At 36.2% G+C, this 22,096-nt stretch overlaps 2 protein-coding genes across 2 annotated transcripts; both read left to right on the top strand.

Annotated features, from left to right (window-relative positions):
- Positions 1–255: 255 nt before the first annotated feature.
- LOC141695981 (uncharacterized) lies at positions 256–1,455 on the top strand. Its single transcript, XM_074500181.1, has one exon. The coding sequence runs from the start codon at positions 256–258 to the stop codon at positions 1,453–1,455; it is 1,200 nt and encodes a 399-aa protein (XP_074356282.1).
- A 40-nt stretch (positions 1,456–1,495) lies between these two features.
- Positions 1,496–1,906, top strand: LOC141695980 (uncharacterized). Its single transcript, XM_074500180.1, has one exon. It carries the CDS (start codon positions 1,496–1,498, stop codon positions 1,904–1,906), a length of 411 nt encoding a protein of 136 aa, XP_074356281.1.
- Positions 1,907–22,096: the final 20,190 nt, after the last annotated feature.

The following is a 22,096-nucleotide window of genomic DNA, read 5'->3' as shown; positions in this document are numbered from 1 at the left end:
ACAAAGATCGTTGCACGACGACTGTTCGACGATGACGGAAAAGAGAAAGAACAGTTGCACGGAAATGATATCATCATAACAGACAGAGATGGACATGTCTTGGAGACTCACACCAACGTAGACCAACAGGGACAAAGCACACACGATGGTACAACAGATAAGAGTACCAGAAAAAGAAGTCACAAACACAAAAAAACTAAGTCACGTTCAGAAATTCCAGAGTCAGTAAGGAAATAGTTGCAGGCGGTAAAAGATATGATTCAACGTATCCCTGGTGTTCCAAAGCCATTGGAGAAGGAAAATCCCACAAGTTATGCCGATTCGCCCTTCGCTGACGACATTGCTTTAGTTGAGATCCCAAAAAGATTCACTGTACCACACATGAAGCAATATGACAGATTGTCTGATCCACAAGAACACATTGCTCAATATAAACAACGAATGTTTACGGTGCCAATTCCAAGGGAATATCGAGAGCCTTGCATGTGTAAGGGCTTTGGATCAACGCTAATAGGACCTGCTCTACAATGGTTCGTGGGTTCCGCAAATGGGAGTATATCCATGTTTGCGGACTTGGTTGACACATTCAATCTACAATTTGCCAACAGCCGACAGTTCGAAAAAACCACGAGTGACCTATACAAGGTATATCAGAAGTATCGAGAACCATTACGAGATTACCTGACCAGATTCAATAGAGAAAAGGTTACAATCACAAACTGTGACATCCCAACTGCAATAGAAGCATTTAGAATAGGATTGGAAAAAGATTCGCCACTCTATGATGAATTGACAAAGTATCTGTGCAAAACAATGGACGACGTGCAAGCCAAGGCAATGGCTCAAATACGTCTGGAGGAGCATAAAAGAGAAGACGACGACAAATACTATCGGCCAAACAGGAAAATCACGTCAATAAGAAATAAAGACTACAAGAACGACAACAAGCCATACGCCAGGACGATAAGAGATGAACAACATGTCAACTCATCACAAATTCGTCCATATTGGAGAAGAGACCCAAATCTACCCCCAACATTTGATAGCTATGGGTTTAGTATAACCCTTACAGTTCTCGTTAAGGAATTCGCTAAGTTAGGCGATGTGGTGAAATGGCCAGCCAAAACCAACAAGCCAAAGTCGAATCCAGATTCAAAGCTGTGGTGCGAGTTCCACAGTGATTATGGTCACAAAGCTATTGATTGTGTGGCTCTGAGAAGGGAAATTGAAGCTTTGGTCAAAAAGGGATATTTGACGGAGTATATATCGTCACATAGAAGTAATCATGTCCGAACAGAGAAGACACCTGCGAACTTACCTCTTCCTCCACCTCATCACAAAGTCATAAACTTTATTGCCGGAGGATCAGAAATGTGTGAAAAAACGTACTCACAAGCCAAAAGACGAGCTAGAGGAAAGGGAATACAAGTTGCACACGCTGAGGTTGTGATATAAGACTCTTCAGTGTTACAATTCGACACATCTGACATGGAACATGTCCAGTCACCAGCAAGATGAACTGGTAATATCTTTACCAATTGGAAATTGTTTGATAAAGAGAATTTTGGTGGACAATGGAAGTGCTTCGAACATAATGATGCTTAATACGCTACAGCAAATGGGATTATTGGAAGCTGACATAGAGAAACGATATACGACGTTGGTGGGTTTTAGTGGCGAAATGAAAAGGACTATTGGAGAAATACACCTACCCACATATGCTGGTGGAATCAATTTACTTCAGAAGTTCTTAGTCATCGATGCAGGCTCAACCTACAACATAATTCTGGGGCGATCTTGGATACATGACATGAGGGCTATACCGTCAACTGTTCACCAAGTCATCAAGTTCCCAACACCCTGGGGGACACAACAGATTAGATGTGATCAGGTCATGGCCAGATAATGTTACAAAACATGCTTAAAGCCTATAGTATAACACGAGCAAAAGGAAGCAGCAACCGTAGCAATGAAGGGTCCAGAAACTCTCAAAGAAGTAACGGTTATAGAAAGAGAAAAGAAAGTATTGATTGAAGAAAACATCCCAATTGATATAGAAGCCAACTTGGTGGAATTCTTGATGACACGACTAGACACGTTCGCATGGGAACAAGAAGACATCACAGGAATAGATCCTGACGTCATCACACACAAGTTGAACATAGACCCCAACCACGTTCCAGTCTAACAGAAAAGGCAAACGTTTGGAGCTGAAAGAAACAACATAGTCAATGAAGAAGTAAACAGGTTACTAAAAAATGGAATGATTCAAGAAGTAGACTATCCTCAATGGTTGGCAAATGTCGTGATTGTCCAAAAGAAGAATAACAAGTGGCGTATGTGTGTAGACTACACCGATTTAAATAAGGCTTGTCCGAAAGACCCGTATCCCCTCCCACATGTCGACACTATGGTTGACTCAACAGCAGGACATGAACTGTTAACTTTCCTTGACGCGTCGAGTGGTTTCAATCAAATACAAATGGAGTCATCTGACGCAGAAAAGACGACGTTCATAACAGATAGTGGAATTTTTTGTTACTTGGCAATGCCTTTTGGTCTGAGAAATGCAGGGGTAACATTCCAACGGTTAGTCAATAAGATGTTCAAAAAACAAATTGGACATACGATGGAAGTATACATCGACGATATGGTTGTAAAGTTGAAAAATGCAGAAGATCATGTCAAAGATCTAGAAGAAGTGTTCGACATCTTACATATGTACAACATGAAACTAAATCCATCTAAATGCAATTTTGCCGTATCTTCAGGAAAATTTTTGGGACATATGGTGACAAGAAGAGGAATAGAGGCAAGTCTGGAACAAATAAAGGCCATCTACGACATTACAAGTCTGAAAAATGTCAAAGACGTACAGAAACTAACAGGAAGAGTAGCAGCCCTGAACATGTTCATTTCACATTCGTCTGACAGATGTCGCCCATTTTATGACATCTTGAGAAAAAACAAAAAGTTCGAATGGACTGAGAAACATGAGAAAGCTCTTGATGACTTGAAGAAGTACTTGTCCTCTGCACCGTTACTGTCAAAAACAGGAGATGGAGAAACACTCTATGTCTATTTGTCTATCATAAATCATGTTGTTAGGAGAGTCTTGACACGAGAAGAAGGTGGGTCTCAACTCCCCATCTGCTATATAAGCAGAAGTCTACTCGACACTGAAACAAGGTACACGTCAATGGAAAAACTAGTATTGGCATTATCCATGACCTCTGTAAAACTTCGACACTACTTTGAATCACACAAGATCTGTGTTAGGATGAATTATCCATTACGAAGAGTACTTAGTAGGCCAGAGTTGACGGGAAGAATGGAAAAATGGTCAATTAGATTGAGCACGTACGACATCATCTACGAACCACGAACAACCATCAAGTCATAAGTCTTAGCCAATTTTGTGGCTGACTTCAGTCCCAACTTAATGAATGAGGCAGATCAAGAACTTCAACAAATGCTTTCTACCAGAAAAATGGAGTCGTGGTCATTGTACACTGACGGAGCCTCAAATGTGAATGGGACAGGTTTTGGTTTGGTACTAAAATCACCATAGGGGTACACCTTAGCCTATTTCATTTATTGTGAATTTAAGGCTACCAACAACGAGTCCGAATACGAGGCCTTGATTATTGGATTAACTACGGCTGTGGACATAAAGATCGTACATATAGAAGTAAACAGTGACTCTTTGCTCATTGTCAATCACGTAAAGGGGGAATACGAAGCAAAAGATTGCAAGATGTTGGCCTATCTAGAAATCGTTAAAGAATTACAAGGAAAATTTGATCGTTCAGTATTCAACAAATACCCAGAGAACAGAACTCTCAGGCTGACGCCTTAGCAGGTCTGGGTGCTGTCCTCAAAAAGGAAAACATGCTCACAGTCCCGGTAATTCATGTCCTAGAGCCTGCCACAGTTAGAGCTAAGAAGGAAAGATATGTCACAATAATGGCTATCGACAATTATGAGGAGCGTGGAAGTTGGACTCAGAAATATAAAGACTACATCACAAAGGGCGAATTACTAAAGGACAATAACGAGGCAACATCGTTAAAGATAAAGGCTACGAGATTCACGATCATTGATGACATATTAGTCAAAAAATCTGTGACGGGATTACTTCAAAGGTGTCTTGAAGAATCAGAAGCTAACGATGTCCTACGGGATATACATGAAGGCGATTGTGGTAATCATTCGGGTGGAAGAAGCTTGTCATGTAAAGTACTTTGTATGGGGTAATACTGGCCTACTCTGAAATAAGACGCAATTGATTATGTCAAGAAATGTGACGCATGTCAAAGGCACGCCCCAATCATACATCTAGCTTCAGAAGTGTTACACCCGTCCATTCCTTCATGGCCATTCATGAAATGGGGAATGGACATTGTGGGAAAGATGCCTCCGGGTCCTGGACAAAAGGTGTTTATGTAGCTATGACAGACTATTTCTCGAAATGGATAGAAGCTGAAGCATTTCGACAAGTCAAGTCCAAAGAAGTGATTTCATTCATAGAAAGGAACGTCATCTGCAAATTTGGAGTACCATTAGAGATTGTTTGTGACAACGGCTCACAATTTATAAGTGACAAAACAGAAACCTTTTGTAGACGATGGAACATCACTTTGATCAAATCTACTCCACGTTATCCACAAGTTAATGGACAAGCAGAGTCCAGTAACAAGATAATCATCAACAACTTAAAGAAGAGGTTGATAACGCATAAAGGGAGATGGGGTGAACAACTACCTTGGGTTCTTTGGTCTGACAGGGCGACACCCAAGACGTCAACTGGACAGACTCATTTCTGTCTAGTCTACGATATAGAAGCTGTCCTGCCAACTGAGATCATTTCCCCAACAGCAAGATATGGTCTAGCAACTACGGAAACAAATTCTGTTGAACACGCACATGATTTAGACATCATAGATGAGGTACGTGACATGGCAAAATTACGAATGGCATCACACCAACAAGAAGTGGCTAGAAGTTACAACAAAAACGTGCATATTAGAACACTTGCCATAGGTGACCTAGTATTGAGAAAGGTGTTTCAGAACACTATGGACACGAAGGATGGAAAGTTGGGTGACACATGGGAAGGACCTTATCTGGTCGACGATATAGTTGGGCGCGGAGCATACAAACTCTCCACCCTTGACGGAATTCAAGTTCCAAGAAGCTGGAACATATTGCACCTCAAAAAGTACAACTTGTAATCATCTTACTTAGTCGATAGGACATTTGTTTTATTCCTAGTCAGTAAGCGTCCATTAGCAGTTAAGAACGTTTGTGTTCAATTTACAACTTATTTGCGTCCTTTTTTAAGTACAAATAAAAGTTACATGTGGTATCAAGTCTTAAGCCTGTGCATTTTTTACATACATTTACTTCCACATGAGTATCTTACTAAAATTGTTAGAACTACACTATTAGCTTAACATCAAAATGCTTGACACAAACGACAAGAAATTACAATAGACGAGAGGCTTAGTTTCTCAACTCTATTACTACAAAGGGCTGATCACCCATTAATGTCACGATATGAACAAAGTTCAACTTTCACGATTACAAGAAAATATAACTGACAAGACGAGAAAGGGACATAAAACCCACAACACCTGTCAACATGAAAATCCTACTTGATTATTATAGAGGGAAAGGCCTCTTAATAATCACTCACAATTAATCATCTATGACCAACAAGTGATTTAGTAATAATTATTGACGAGTGATGCAAACAAAACATATACGAACAATTCAAACTACGAGTTTAAATTTCACGATGATAACGCTGTCCAAAACACATTAACACTCCCCGTCTCCATGAGATGAAACAGGAGTTTAGCCAACAAAAATAGTCTTGACATTAAAAGATTCAAATAACTAAGCAAATTAAAAGGTAAAAAGCTATTTTCCAGTGACGTCCAAGTCCGTTGCAGACTTGTCGCCTCCTTCTTCGACAGCGACGTCATCAGGTGGAGGGACAGGGAAAGCATTATCAAGATACTTGTCATTGTAGATTTTGACAGTCTCGTCGACGTCCCAATTCTTCCATTCCCCTCTGCTATACTCAAGCATCATTTTAACTCGAGTCTTCATGACATATTGAGTGACGACTTTGTCAGCTTCTTCCTTCATTTCAGTTTCCAGCGATTGAACTTTCGTAGCGAACTCGTCAAACTCCTCTTGGATGTCAGTAGCAGTCTTCAAGTTCTCGGACGCTCGATCCATAGCAGCCTTTAATTTGGTAGGACACTCCTTATGCTCTTCCTCGAGCGCCTTAAACTTCTTGGCTTCGGCAGTATACGCTTCATAGCAACCAATGCATTTTGAAGAGCCTACGAGATTAAAAGACAACAAAGAAAACGAGTTACTAATATAGCATGATGCAAAAAATTAAGAAGAACAAATAAACTATAGCTTACGTGAAAGATATATCCCTTCGTGTTGCCCAAAATGCTCTCTACAGGTTTGGAACTTTGCCCTTCCATAGACTGGGACAACAACATATCTCCTAATAAGTGTGCAAACGAAGAAGACTTGGCTTCTTGACTATAATAATGGGCTACCAGGGGCATGAAGTAGTTAACATCACCAAATGTGGACACACTAGAAGGTTCTGTCCTGATCATTTTGGTCAAAGGGCTAGCAATTGGACTAACTATCACAAGGGCTTTCGAGTGTTCGGTTTCTGTGGACTTATCCTCACGAGCTCTTTTAAACAAGTCTTTACTAGATACTATCAATGGCTTTATTACTGGAGGCTTAAACTTTACAACAAGGAAGAACGGATCAATTGAACATAAAAGAATCAACACAGAACTAGTCAATAAAAGAAGACATATCAAGTTGTAAAGCACGCGACCTATACCTCTAGCATATTTGCGTTCAGAGCTCATCTCAATATCATTCAAAGGTTTGGGACTCTCTCTAGATTCTGAGGAAATACTTTGAATAGACAAAGAAGGCTTAAGAGGGATACACTTATTTCGGGTTCTTGAAGAAGCACCCTTCGCTGCAGTCGTAGCCGATGGTGGACCGATATCTCCTTTAGAAGCAGTTTTCTTCATCGAAGCAATAAGTTCACTCGCGTCAATTGCTGAAGCGTTCCTGATTGAACGATTGAGGCAATTCGGCCATACTCTATCGGCTACAAGAAGGGACATAATTCTCTCCGTAATCTCCTTGGCCACTACATCGTCTTCTTTAGCCTCGAATTCAACACCTAAAGCATGAACGAGAAGGAAACATAAGAAAAGTGTGACACGACAATGCTTACTTTAAAAAAGTATGACGTGTAGAACACGATCTATGGATTAAATACGAAATACGATTATTCAACAAAACTTTACAAATAAAGAAATTACCATACACGTTCCACTTCTCCAACATGTGGCCCACGTCATCTCCCAGAGTCAACTTCTCCGCATAAAAATATTCACCTTTCCATCCACGGTCGTTCACCATCTCATTATTCAGAATCAAGGGGTTGTTCTTGTCCTTATTTACAAGTCTAAAACGACAATTACTAAACTTCTTGAGAGAATAAGAGTATTTTACCAGATCCACATTGATTCCCAACTTATGTTTTGCTTCAATTGCGTCAAGACAGGCTAGGGTTCTCCAAGTGGACGGCATCAATTGCCCTGGTGAAACATGTAAAGCCGTAATTACACCCTTAATCAAGTCGGAATACGGTAGTGAAAGTCTGATGCTGAAAGGATAGAAGTAGAAGCAAATCCATCCATCTCGATACCAGTCGGCAAGCTCTTCGGAAGAAGGAAGCACCATGTTGAATTTGTCCTTGAACAAAGCCACAACTTCAACAATTCGTTCGACTTTCCAGTTTTGCTTACCATTATCTCGAGGGTCGAGTATGTTGGTAGGAGCCCATTCACTTTTCTCACTTGAATCAGCCATGGTTTTGACAATTTTAAGAGATGATAGTTTTGATTTCTTTTTGGGCATGAATGAATGATGAAAGAGGGTTGAGTGAAGGGTTAAATATAGATTTTGGGAGATAAGTGTTAATGAACCGATTTACGAGGAGTATGAATCTAGAGGTAGAGTATAAGAAGGGGTGTGTCTTATCATTTCATCATTGAAATATAATTCTACACGCTACAGGTGAATTAAAATGATAAGGTTACTTTTATTATTTTAATTGGGGCAATTGTTATGAACATGATTTTGTAGACACGACGACAATTAGAAGACTTGACGACAACCTTCTAAGACATGAAGGCTTGACGATAACCAGTTAGCACGTGAAGAGATGACGACAGCTAGGCAAGACAAGAAGGTTTAGACAGGAACAAGCTGGGAAATTGTCAACATAGCAGAGATAAGGATAAGGATTAAGAAAGGGTCAAATAACAAACATATTTGAAGAAGGAGTCCAACCCGAAGAAATAGGAGGACATGCAGTTGGAATTTGAACGTGGATCATAGAGTAAAAATAGGGATTTTAGTTGTTGATATGTACTATAAAAACAAGTTAAGTGTTAGACATAAAACACACCACATCTACTCAGAAAAACATAGAATATATGCTCTTGTACTCATAATTATTACATAGTGAAACTCTACTTTTGGTTGGGGAAAGCCCCACCCGCGGTTTTTACTTCTTAACAGAGGTTTTCCGCGTCAACAATTCTCGTGTCTTTAGTCTTTTATACTTGTGCCATATTATTGATCGATTAAATTATTCTTAGAATTAAAACCTACAATTTTCTACCAAAACACAAACCACTCCAGAGGAACTTGTTCAAAGTTATTCTCGTAATTTGCTCAAGGTATGTGCTGATTTTTTCGAAAGAGTAATGTTATGATTTAATTGGGTTCTCGCGACTATTATTGCAATATATTCATGTATATACACATATCATAATCTTATTACGTATTCGTAACACATGTAAGTTTTATTTAATATTTTCATTTCTCATGTTTGGATTCGATTATTTTACATGTTCGATTGTTTTTTACATGAACTTGTATCGGAATCCATCCTAAAATTTACATTCACGCTTAATTAATTAATTAGTTCACGCGGTGGGTTATTTTCCAACATCTAACCCTATTTTAGTGTTCTAAGTTGTGCTAATTAAGGTTTACACGATCGATAGTGATTAGAAAATCATTAAGATCGTAGAAATCTTAGAGTTCTTGAAAGCAGTCCTAAATGTTGAGTTGTCATTGTGAATATTAAGGATTTTTCTAATGTGTGCCCATGGGCACATACTAAGAGTTAGTGCTTGATGAGGTGTTCACAAAATATTGGTGGAGAGCTCATAAATAATGATGAAACTGTGCACAAAAATCTCCACCAATAAAATTTTTTCAACTCATCAATTATACTTACAAACCCTAATATAAATCCCAAAAATAAAAAAATTGACACGTGTCATTTTTGGGGAAATATTTGGCAATTCATGTTGGGGGTTTGCACAACTACTCTTAAAATTGTTGAATCAGTGTACGGCTTTCGAATTACATTTATCTTAGTGGGTTTATACTTTTTAACATTTCTTAAAGAGTATTCACATGTTTTTTGGGGTTTCATTCCTTATTATATTTTAAATTAAAATTTTATCAATGTGCTTATAATTTTGTTCGAACTTAGCAACTTGGATCGATCCTAACATATTGGTATCAAGAATTTGGGTTTCGAAGGAGACCGTTGTTAAAAAACATAATCACTAAATAAATTGATGGACACTTTTAAAATATTTAACTCCAGTGCCGGTAAAATGAGTTAAACAATTAATGAGCTACTCGAACTTTGGTTCGTAGATATTCAAATTTGGCTCGTTATTAAGGCTGTCGAGCTTGAGATATTTCTTTACCTAGCCGAGTTCGAGTTTCAGGTTACTAGGCTCCTAAGGTTATCGACCCTAATTGAGCCTTTATTATTTTCAAATTTTACATATTACAAATATATTTTTGAATAATTATTCAATAAATACATATTATGCAATAAATGTAGTCAAACTCGAGGAGAACCGATCATATTTCGAACTTTGGTCAATTTTTGGTGAAATTGATTTGAGGTTTCAAGCCAGGGTGGAACGCACCGAAATTTTACAAGTCGAGCGAAGCTTGAAATTAAAATCTCGGTCGAGCTTGAGCTTTTTAAAGAGCTGGAACTCAAGCGTGACAGTGTTCGACTCGGCTCGACACGATTACACCACTACTCCAATGTAATAAATTCTTGTCGGAGGGTCTGGTATTGCATGAAACATAAAGTCCAAGAAGACAAAACTAAGTCGCCACAATAGGGAGATGAATGTTATCTTTCCTGTGAAGTCAAGTTTTTATATTTCATCAATGTGATAATGGGGGAACACCTTACCAAGGGTGTCAATATATGTTAAGTTTTGCTAGTTTAGAAGAACAGTTCATGTCGTATGATAATAATTTTTCTTTATTCGTAGTAAGATTTGAGATCAGAAATGATTCGAGGATCTGCTTAGAATATTGTAAGTTAGAATCCTAATTAGATACAAAATCTGATGTATAATAACGTAGGTGTGTCTTAATTTCATACATATGTTATTTGCAATCATAATTTTCAATTGCTAAATACTCAAGATAGGAAATCTAATGCATTAGTATATAGTATCTACCAGTCCAAAATAGATTAGGATCCGAATTTGTGTTGCATGGAAAATATTAGGCTTCTGAGATTATCCAAAAGGTGTTGTGTCCACTACTATTATGCGAGTAATATTTGTATGAGATCTGAGCATTTTCTCATTGAAATATCAACTTATTTAGGTACAACTCATGGCACCAAAGGTAAGCTCAAGAAAGTTAAAGAAGCCAAAATTTCTGAAGCCTCGGATGACGAAGAATACAGTACAGACCAAGGATCGGTTACAATCTGTCAATAATGAAACCTTTAATGGGGTCATTCCTGTTGGACCTCGTTATCAAGCTGATGTGCCAAGTTGGAGTAACAAATTTCAAAGGAGTATCCCTATGAGTCGAAGTGGCTGGGTGTTAAAGTTTGGCAAACTAAACATACAACCTCAACCACAGTTGAAGAAGACGATGTTGATATTGGAAAGGGTATGCCTAACTTCTGTTCATGCTCTTTCTCGGGATCTTCTGAATGTGTCAAACTACATATCGAAGATAAGATTATTAAATTAATGTCGGATCTGGGCCCCGCTTATCAGAAATGGAAATTTCATAAGATGGGTGGCATGCTTTTATATTCGTGGAATTTGAACAAGCAAAAGAAGTTTCAATCTCCTGTTACAAGTTTCTTAGATCTTTCTTCGGCATGTTTACCTTCAAAATTTAAAAAAAGTGTGGTGACCTCTATCTTCCGCTAGGAATTAGCATGAAAATCAGGTCCGGTGCTTTGGAAGTTGATAGTGATGAGGACTGAAGTTACAGTAGAGATTTATAATCCTAAAAATGTCAAAAAAAGGTGTGATCGGCACGTGTCAGTACCTACTCGTGTAATATGCAAGAATGATGTCTTAAATTTGCTCATTGTTTTTACAGGAACTGAAGTTGGTTAAGCTATAATCGGTGTTTTTTAATACAATCAGAATAGAAAACTTAACTGAAATTAGTTTTCAGTATTCTTAATTTGATAACTATTTGCAACATGAAACGAAGACAAATGATAGTGTATGATCTTACTACTTTTCAGTGTGCTCTTGGCTGCCACTGCGAAAGTTTCTGCCAATTTCTGCGTCAGTAAAATCTCTGACAGACAGCAGCAGCAGCAGCAGCAGCAGCTTCCTCAGGAGTACTGTACATCTTCGTTAAATCTGCATCAACTCAGATTGTATGGGTATAAAGAGCAAAATATTCGCTATTAGATAACACAAGGTAATTCAGCCCTGGAATTGAATGTACTAATAAACTATCATATCATTTTTGTTGTAAAGCTTGTTTCCCTCATATACATAATAGAAAAAAGCTTGTTTCCCTCATTTTTGTTGTAAACTATCATATCATTTTTGTTGTAAAGCTTGTTTCCCTCATATCATAGGATAATAGAAAAAAGGATTTAAATTTGATAATGAGTAGGATATTAAAAACGGATAATTAAGAAATAGGGTTTTGTAACATTATATATACATCGTATTCCTCATCCTCGCATTCGCAACGCTTTTTATTCATAAAAATAAGCAATCTTGTAAAATTTATAAAAAATCATCATAAGTCGGAATATGTTAATTCTGTATCTTTTCCGTCGCTTCAACTTTCGTGCTTCTTGTTTGCCAAGAAAACATCGTTTAGAGAGCTAAAAAGAGAAATTCAGATCTGGTCAGGATTGAAGGTAAGTTTTCGATTCAAAGTTGCATGTTATGCGTTTATATTTTTGATAATCAAAACATGGGCTAAGTGATGATATATTTGAAAGTATTATGTGTATAGTATATGGATTGTTGTATATGTGTGGTGTCGAGACAATAATTTTGGATCTCTGATTTATGTCATGTTTTATGAAAATATCAAATAAAAATTTAGGACGGTAGTCACCGGATTGTAATGACAGTTTTCTAAAAATTTAGGAACGTTATCACAGGGTTATAGTGGTTGTTGCATGAATTATGGTTTCCAATTATTGTTGTTATGTGATTATATGTATTGTATACATCAAATAAGAATATGAAAGTGTATCAAAAGTGTTTGTTTTATATTTCGTATTTTGTATCGTATAAATTATCGTATTTTCTTATGTGTGCATACGTTGTTTTCCGTACTAGTTGGATCGATCGGTTTCTTGCCAGGTTGTATAGCTCGTTACTTACAATTTCAGGTTTCGTTTAACATTTGAGTTGGATAGTATGAAGTTCGAGGACTTATAATTTGAGTAGATTGACTTTTGAACTTCCGGTTTTAGCTGCTTTTTTTTAATAGTTAACCATTGTAATAGAGTTTTGTATTAATAAACTAGATTTTGTATTAGTTTTACTTTAGATTCAATAGTCCGAGGAGTGCGGGCTGTTACAATTGGTATCAAGAGTAGGCTTTTCTTCGGAGTGTGTTGGGTATGTGACTAGCACATTTCCTAGGGTTCGATCTTGTGGATCATACACTACGCCATAGATTGCATATGCAACTTCCAACAAGCATTTCTAAAAGCCAAAAAAATGTTGCTACATGTGCCAAAATGGCTATTGCAACCTTTTTCACGGGTTACAATTTTACCCGTTGGGAAAGCACTCTATTGCAACCCCGAGATATGTGTTATAGTAACAGCCTACTGCAACATTACTGAGGGTTACAGTATGAGTTGACCAATGTTGCAGTAGGTGTCAGTAAAATATTATGGGCCCCCTTGTGGGCAGTGGAGCCCATAAAAGTTTCATAATTTTTTTAAGGCTTAATGACCTTTTGGCCCCTAAAGTATGGACCGTTATACCTATCAGCCCCAAAAGTATGAAGTCATACCTTTTAACCCCTATAGTATTAGGTATCGTTCCTTTTAGCCCTTTTTGGAGAAAAAACGACATATCGGCCAATATCGGAGGGTACAAACGTCTTTTACTAATAAAAAGGGTTAAAAGGTACGAAGACCGATACTATAGGGGTCAAAAGGTATGACTTCGTACATTTAATATGATTTCATACATTTCATACAATTAACACACTTTGTTTACAAGAATGCGATCAGAGGCTAATGATGAGGGGAAGAAGAGCACAAGAGGAGTATAAGTATTTGAAGTATATACATCTATTGGAGAAAGATTATATGTTTTCAGAGCATGAGGGGTTGCGAGTGCAGGTCTAATGGTTAAGTATAAGTATTTAGTTTATATGCATGTCTTTCAAGAAATTTGTGCCATACTGCTATAACTAAGCCCTTCTCAGTAAGTAGCTAGACACAGCTGCCCAGTGTGCAACTAGACATCAACATTTAGTCAGTGCTCTTGGTCACTGCTTTGATTATCACTTGGATGATTCAAGCGTCAGCAGAATATTTCTCGTATTTGAATATGCACCAAACGGGACCCTAAGGGATTGGATATCTAATAGGTATCTACGAAATTTTATATATTTATTAGCCTCTTGGTGGAACAAGGTTTCAAATAATGGTCTCCACCTTCAATCCGCTTGTCAATTTTAGGATATCAGTTTTGCTTTAGGAAGTCACTTAGCTGTGTTTTATTTGTAGAGAGACGCGATAACCACGCGTTAACTTGGTCCCAGAGCATAGCAGCTGCAATAGGGGTTGTTAAGGGTCTCCAATTCCTTTACGCAGGAATTGTGCCAGGTGTAAACTCAAATAAACCGAAGATAATGGATATTTTACTGGATCTAAACCATGTAGCAGAAATCAGCAGTCACAATCTGCCTTTGTTAACAAAATTTATGGGGAAGGTATGGGAAAAGGTTATATATGTTATCTTAACCGGATTTTTGAAGGTGTGCTTTTACTTAAATGTCGTAATCAATATGTAACAAGTTGGAAGCCAAATTTCATCTTCTAGATCTATAGAAGTTGACAGTGCAAGGTCTATTATACTTTCAAGTGTTATAAGATTTGAATGTTCGATCAAAATAAATTCAAATGAAGTTCTAGTTTTATGCTAAAAATATACTAGTCGACTACTGATTAAGATAAAAGAAATGTGCCTATTTCTACAACTGATTAACTTAAATATCTGTTGTTTGTCAGGATTGTATATCAAGAGAAATATGATATATATGACCTTGGAGTAATACTACAAGATATCATTGTGGGGAAACATATCAATAGAAAAGATGAAGTGGATATTTGTCAACACCAGGTAAGACTTAACTACATTCCCATAATTAGGCATACCTTTGGTTGTAGTCTTTAAATGATTAAAATTGAGAATCCAACCATACAACAGGGCTTTATCCAACCTCCCCTATTGTTTATAGGTCATGCGTACAGATCTTTACTCCCCATGTACTAGAAAATCCAGTGCATTCAAATAATTGAACATATTAAAAAAAGGATGAATTAAATAAATGTTTCCTTCATTACTGATGCATGCAGTTGGAAAGAGGTATAACAGCTCATATCGCAGCTCCAAACGGCGTGGTGGATTTAGAAGTTCAAAATTTATATACTGACGAGTCACTGAAGACAGTGATGCAGATATGCAATAGGTGCTTATTCGAAGATCCAGCAAATAGACCTTCTATCAAGAATGTTCTGTGGAATTTACAGTTTGCGGCTCAAATTCAAGACTCTTCCCAGAGCAATGAAGGGTTCCCATCCTCTCCAAGAACTCGACCTCAACATTTACAAATGACTGTTAAATAGCTGCAGATTTAAGGTACTGCTCGTTGTTTTTATAGGTATAATTTTAGTAAAAGCCAATTTTTCATACCTTTTAACCCCTATAGTATTAGGTATCGATAAAGACTATTTTACCCTCAGATTTAGTCTGATATGTCATTTTAATCACAAAAAGGACTAAAGGGAACGGTATTTAATAATCTAGGGGTCAAAGGGTAGGACTCCATACTTTTGGGGCTGATAGGTATATTGACCCATACTTTAAGGGCCAAAAGGCCATTAAGTCTTTTTTTAATAGGACCTATTCATTAATTTGCAATTCCCAAAAATATAAAACATATTCAGTTCATTACCTAATCATACCAAACACAAGTAATATTCACTACACCAAAATAAAAAAATTAAGTTTCATCCACTGATCCTAATTAAGCACACCATTTAATTACATTATTAAAAAATTAAACACTTAATCTACAATATATAGTTGTAAAACTCTTTTCTTTGCACTAGTTCATTAAATTCTTTTACACACCATCATCCACACAACTATTCTTCTACTTCCTGTTATGCTCTTTAATCATAATTAGGAGATGTTCCATGCCCGCTTTGCTCAGGAAGATAATTGACTTCCTTTCCTGTTTTGCTTATCTCTAAAATCAATATTAGATGTATGTTCGAACTTAAAAAAAATAATATGCAAAGAATCAAAATTTTATATAATGGCAGCGGAGTTTAAAAAATAACAGTAGATTGAAAAATAGCAGCAGCAGCAACGGAATGCAATATATACTTTTATAAAATAAAGGAAGCTTATATGACCTGCAAAGAACGGTTTGGCCTTCCACCTTCTTATCTGCACCTTCCAGGTTGGCAGCTTTAAGAATGATAATCATTCATGTACTTGAACCTGAAAGAAATAACATATAATTACAGTCTTCCTAAAGTAGAGATTGTGAACAAAAATTTCCAGTAAGTACAGAATTATTAATGCCACAACACTAAAAATAGGGAACAGTTTCAAGCTTTTTCTCTGAGATTTAAGTTACAGACTTGCCAATTACCCGTACACAAGCATGTTAGTCTTTGCTTCTCAACCGTGGCCATAAAGATTACAGTATACTAGACACCAAGCATTAGACTAGACATAGACATAAAGATTACAAGTGCAAATATTCAAATAAAATGCCCACAAGTCGAGACACTAGCTTTAGTAATAGTCATAACATTTTTTAAGAGACTAAGAATGAGAATATGAAATCTGCATGAGTGACAAGCTATAATAAGAATTTTGCAAGTACAATTACATCTATAACCAATTAGGAAGAAAAACAACTAAAAGATACACATTATAGATTGAAAGTGATAAGGTCATCTCCATTTCAAATACTAGTACATCTAAATAGTATAATTGACCACATATTTGACTCTATAAAGTCCAATAAACCAAACTATGTGGCCTTTAAGGGTGAGTCCTCTTTTAATAATTTAAAAAGTAAATTATGCAAGACATTTTAAGAGTGCTATTTACAAGTACATAAGGAAAGCAACACAAGTACTAGTAGTCGATGCAAAAATTAAATTCACTTGAATCGTTCATACTTCTGGTTTCATGTCACGGTGCACCAAACCATTCTGATGACACTCAGCTGCAAATATTAGCATTTGCTGCATAACTTGGGCATCATCTTTCTCAGAATAATGATTTTCTTTTCTGATCAGAAGGATTAAGTGGTAAGCTTCATAACCAAATATCTTTTCATATTACACTCTTAATAAAGTGCAGACCGTTGATTCAACATTAATACTAAGAAGAGATATTACACACTTCGACAATATTCTATCGAGCAATTATCCACATTTACAACACCAAATAAAAAAATCAAAATGTAGTCAAATTTTGGAGAAATTGTATAACTAATATAATGATTAAAAAAATCAGAAAGAAATTGTTGCCTTATTGAATTTAAAAAAATATGTGTCAAACAGATATATTTGGAAGGCTTACAAATATCGTTCTTGGTCCCTTTTTATTTGTACTCCATTTTACCATTTTTATGTGTTCAGTTCTAAATTGTTTGTATTTTTTTCCTATCATAAGGTCCTGCTTCTTGCAATGTAGATGTGCAATTATTTCTCAGGTCACCAGCTTAAAACAACATCTTTTGGAAGGAAAACAAATGCCTTACGGCTGGAATGTCCCTAAACTCTGTGAGAGCCCTTGTAGAGGCTACAACCTTAATATTTTATCCAAAGACATTTATAATAAAAGAGTATACTATTTATGTGCTTTATTACAAACTTCACATCTGAGAATCCATTGATATCCTAGCAGCAAGGCACTCTGCTACCACATTTGAGTCATGGACAAGGTCATGGGGTCAAGTTCTCATTCCTGCCTCCCTGCTTGTGTACTTAAATATACTGTAGAATTTAATTCATTAAAAAAGTTGACTTAACATCAAGATGAAAAACTTTTTCAACTATTTTGTGCAGCAAGAGCAATCAAAGTTCTTATAGTTTCAAGCCTTTCTACTGGGGAGAATGTTTCTGTAAAATCAACACCAGCCTTTTGAGTGAAGCCTTTAGTGACTAGCATCGCCCTATGCTTTCTGAACTTCTCCATTTTGATTTAACTTGGTCTTATAGATCCACTTCAACCCAATAATTTATCTTCCTTCATGTTTGTCTAAAACCTTCCACGTTCTATTTTTTTAATCATATGCATTTTTTCTTCCATTGCTTGCTGTCATACATCATGCTTCACTTCTTCTTGAAAATTTGTTGGTTCACTAACTGTAACACCCTTCAAATCCAGGGTCTAGATATGGGGGTTACTTTCCACTAACAATATTAATTTAACTTGTGCAGTCACTATATAAACATAGAATTAACCCTTTTCTACTACTACTCAGGATCTTTTAAGGTTAAAGTATGAAAACAAGAACAATTCACTACTTTTATTACAGTCCAGATAAATAGTCTTACAGATTCTCTTTATTACAAACCAGTTATCTACACAAGTTTTAAATTAAGTTTCTTTTATTTAAATAGCATCTACATCTATCCACACTACACCTGCTCGGGCATCTCAAAACTCTCTTCTTGAATTAAAATTAGCACCCTTGGTGCCAGAGGGTCCCGCCTTTTGACCCGCTTCTTGACCACTCGAGTACGAATGAGTTTCATTCTCGGTCTTAACTGAAAAACAAGGTGAATAACAATAATAGGGGTGAGCCATAATTGCTCAACAAGTCCACAACATATGTATATATATAGTATAAAGAGAATATTAAATGAACCGATAATCTGATTGTTCGAGTAACCACATATTTCTGTAAGGAATAATGAAGGCCACTATCGGTGATTACCAATGAATTATACTAAACACAAAAACAAACATATGCACTATAACCCGCTGACACTACTAGAAAAAGGACATTAGACATCGCCCTTTAGACATCGGTTTCGGTTGCCACCGATGTTAAAAAGGGTATTTTACATCGCTCGTTTAAAAAACGATGTAAAATAATCATGTATGCATCGGTTCATCATACAACCAATGTTCGATTATGCACGGATTTCAGGGATTGAAGGTTAGATCTTTCAATTTTAGGGATTAAAGGTTCGATTAAAGGTTGTAGCTTTCGATTTTCAACTTGGGTACAAGTCTGGGTTCGATTGGTTGGAGGATTGGTTCGATTATGGTTCAAATATTTGCTTTCTAAGGTACTTGCTTTCTACTTTTTGTTCGTTTTTGTTTTTTGTACTTGCATGTTGTTTTTTTTGTTTGATTTATTTTTTATACTTGCATGTTGTTAATTTGTTCGAGAGTAGCAGTTACTTTGTTAATTTGTTTGTTAATTTGTTTCTTTATACTTTTCTGGTAAGATTTTAAGTAATTTGTGCAAATTTAATTTGTTTATACTTTTCTTGTTTGTTTATACTCTATAAGTTTAGATAGTAATTTGTTAATTACTTTTCTGGTAAGATGTTAAATACTTATTTAATCTGCTTATTGATTTAATCTCTATGAAATAGGTGGAATTTATGTGTCCCTTACATGAATTTATGTTACTAATGAAATGAATTTATGTCTTGATTTTATTTATGCATATTCTGGTGTTGATGCTTCTTGAACAAAATTCATTTTATTAGTTTGTTGCTGTACAAACTGTTTGTAGCTTTTGGTGTCATTTTTTATGATGGAGATACGGCTTCAACTATTCATGGACTGCCTCTCAAATCGGAGCATGCTCGTGTCTCAGTGGACAGAATTATTCAGGGAGATGCCAAGGTTCCGGTACTGATAGCTGGTGAGATAGAGACGGTTGAACAGGTAGTTGGCTCTCTTCTAGCCTAGCCTCAAGATTTGATAACCTACACCTTTAATGGTCCTACTCCTGTTGAGGTATATATGTTCTTAACGCCTCTTTATATATGTATCTTGAAATTAAACGAACCTTGAATCATAAGTTTATAATTTTTTTATAGAGAAAGAGAAAAGGAAAGGAACCTGCAAAGAAGGGTGAGCTGTAAATTGCGCAGGACCTTTTTGGTAAGGTGGTACTGAGTGATAATGTGCATGAACGGTACAAGATATTGTACAAACACGCAAGATGTTTTATGAAAGCAGCTGGAGCCTCTATTCAAATTTCTTGTGATTTTGAAGTGTTTGGAGTAGAAAAGAACCATATTCTTATTGCATGAGAATATAATTGCAGTCTCGGAATTTGAAATGGTAGGACAAGCTGTTATATCAACATATATGGCGTAAGTTTCTTTTGTTTTTTATTGTCAATCTTGTCTCATTTTACATTTTTAAGGATAATTATATAAATTATAAATGTATAAAACTTTTTTGGCAGGTTCCTCTGTACCAAGGTTCATGACAGGAAGATCGCGGACATGTACGCATTTGTTGATCCATCGCGATATAAGTTTAATGCTGAGTTTGAAACTTATATCATTAGTAGACTGAATGACGGCGTTCTGCACTTCATGCGTTTTAATCAGAAGTATGTCAAGCATTTCAATACATTTGTTTACTTTTTTATATAAATTTTTAATCCTCATATTTACCTTGATCTAATGACAATAGTATGCACTGGATGTTGGTCGTAATTTGGGAATCAGAAATTTATTTCCTGAATCCATTATCACATCCGACCTGTTTTCCAGAACTAGAAAATGCATTAATGGGGTAATTAATTTTTTTACTATAGGTATTTGATATTATTCCATCTCTACATCTGTTTAGTTTTTAGGTTTTGCAATATTCTAATGTTCTGTCAACAGAGTCGTTAGATCTTACAATGCTCAAAAGGGAAGGGTGATCAAAAATCCCAAAATTGTATATCTCGCTGTAAGTAATTATGAACTTTAATTTTAACAGGTTCTATGTATTTTAATTTTTTTACTTTAATGATTGATTGTATATTTGGTTGTATCGGAATAAGGCTGCCCTAAACAGCCGGGAGGGACGGAGTGTGGATACTGTGTTATGCTGTATGTGAAATATATAATTGAAGACAAAGAAATGAATTTCTTTAAATTGGTAAGTACCTATTGTTTTGGTTGATTTTGCAAAATTATTAAGTACTTGTTCATTTTTACTAGAACAATTTGTTATCTGTTGTTTTTTTCTTTTTGTTAAATGCGCACAGTGGTCCAACAAGAATCGAAAATCCTACAGCAGGAAGGATCTTGATGTTGTTCTTATGGAGACTCTTGGCTACATCGAAGAGTTCATGTAGCGAGCCGCCTTTCTTTCTTTAACTTTCCTGATATGAACTTTTGCTTATTAATTGTCGAAAATTTACAAACTTACCATAACGTTGTCCTGTTACTTTAAGTTGGTAATGAAACAGAATTGGATTAGTTCTTCTGTTGTTATTATTGTTTTTTTGTTTATTATTATTGATGGTTTCATTGGATTAGTTCTGTTGGTTTGCTGGTTGCTTGTTGGCTGTTGGTTGGATAATTGTTGGCATTTGATATTTTTGCCATTTGTGGGTGCATAGGAAACAATTAGAACCTGTCTAGTTTTTAGTAATCTAGACATCAGTTTTTACACACCGATTCCAAAAAACTATTGTTAAAAGGTTACCTGGACATCAGTTCTTAAAAAAATCTGCAAAGCAACCGATGTTAACTTCAAACAAATACATTGGCCAAATAAGAAAAACTGATGTAAAAGAAGGAAAACATTCATTACCTTTGACATCGGCTAAAGCATAATGAGTCAGGTTAAGAGAGACTACAGTTTCTATAAAGAAACCGATGTTAAAACGAACAAACACATCGGTTCTAAAACTAAAACCGATATCAAAAGAAGGCATTAACATCGGTTGGTGTTGATTTATACTTTGTTAATTACTAGTTTAGACTGATAATTACATCATATTTAAGCTATTAAAAAGATTATTCTGCAGTTTTTTGGTTAAAAAAAGACAATATACATCGGGTTTCATCCTGGAACCGATGTTAAAGTTAGTCTTAGACATCGGGCTACAACCGATGTTAAATGGGGGTACCTTTCTCTACACCTGCTATACATCGGTCGGGAAAACCTTTAACATCGGTTTTTAGCTGATGTCTATTGAAGGTTTTCTAGTAGTGTGATCAGTCAGGGTATAGTGCGGATCTATACCCAACTGTATAGATCCAATAACATATAGGGTACCCAGGCACTATGGCCTAATAATCAAGGGTCTGGTTTATACCCGGCCCACATCGTAACCATCCAGTCCATAGATCAACATCCGGAATAATCGGTGTTATTTGATGTAACCCAACATCAGAATATATAAAGTATGTAATCTATTGGGATATGAATAG

Source organism: Apium graveolens, chromosome 11 (genome assembly GCF_009905375.1).
Source record: "Apium graveolens cultivar Ventura chromosome 11, ASM990537v1, whole genome shotgun sequence".
NCBI classification, from domain to species: Eukaryota; Viridiplantae; Streptophyta; class Magnoliopsida; order Apiales; family Apiaceae; genus Apium; species Apium graveolens.
This window is presented reverse-complemented; position numbering and strand designations above follow the sequence as displayed.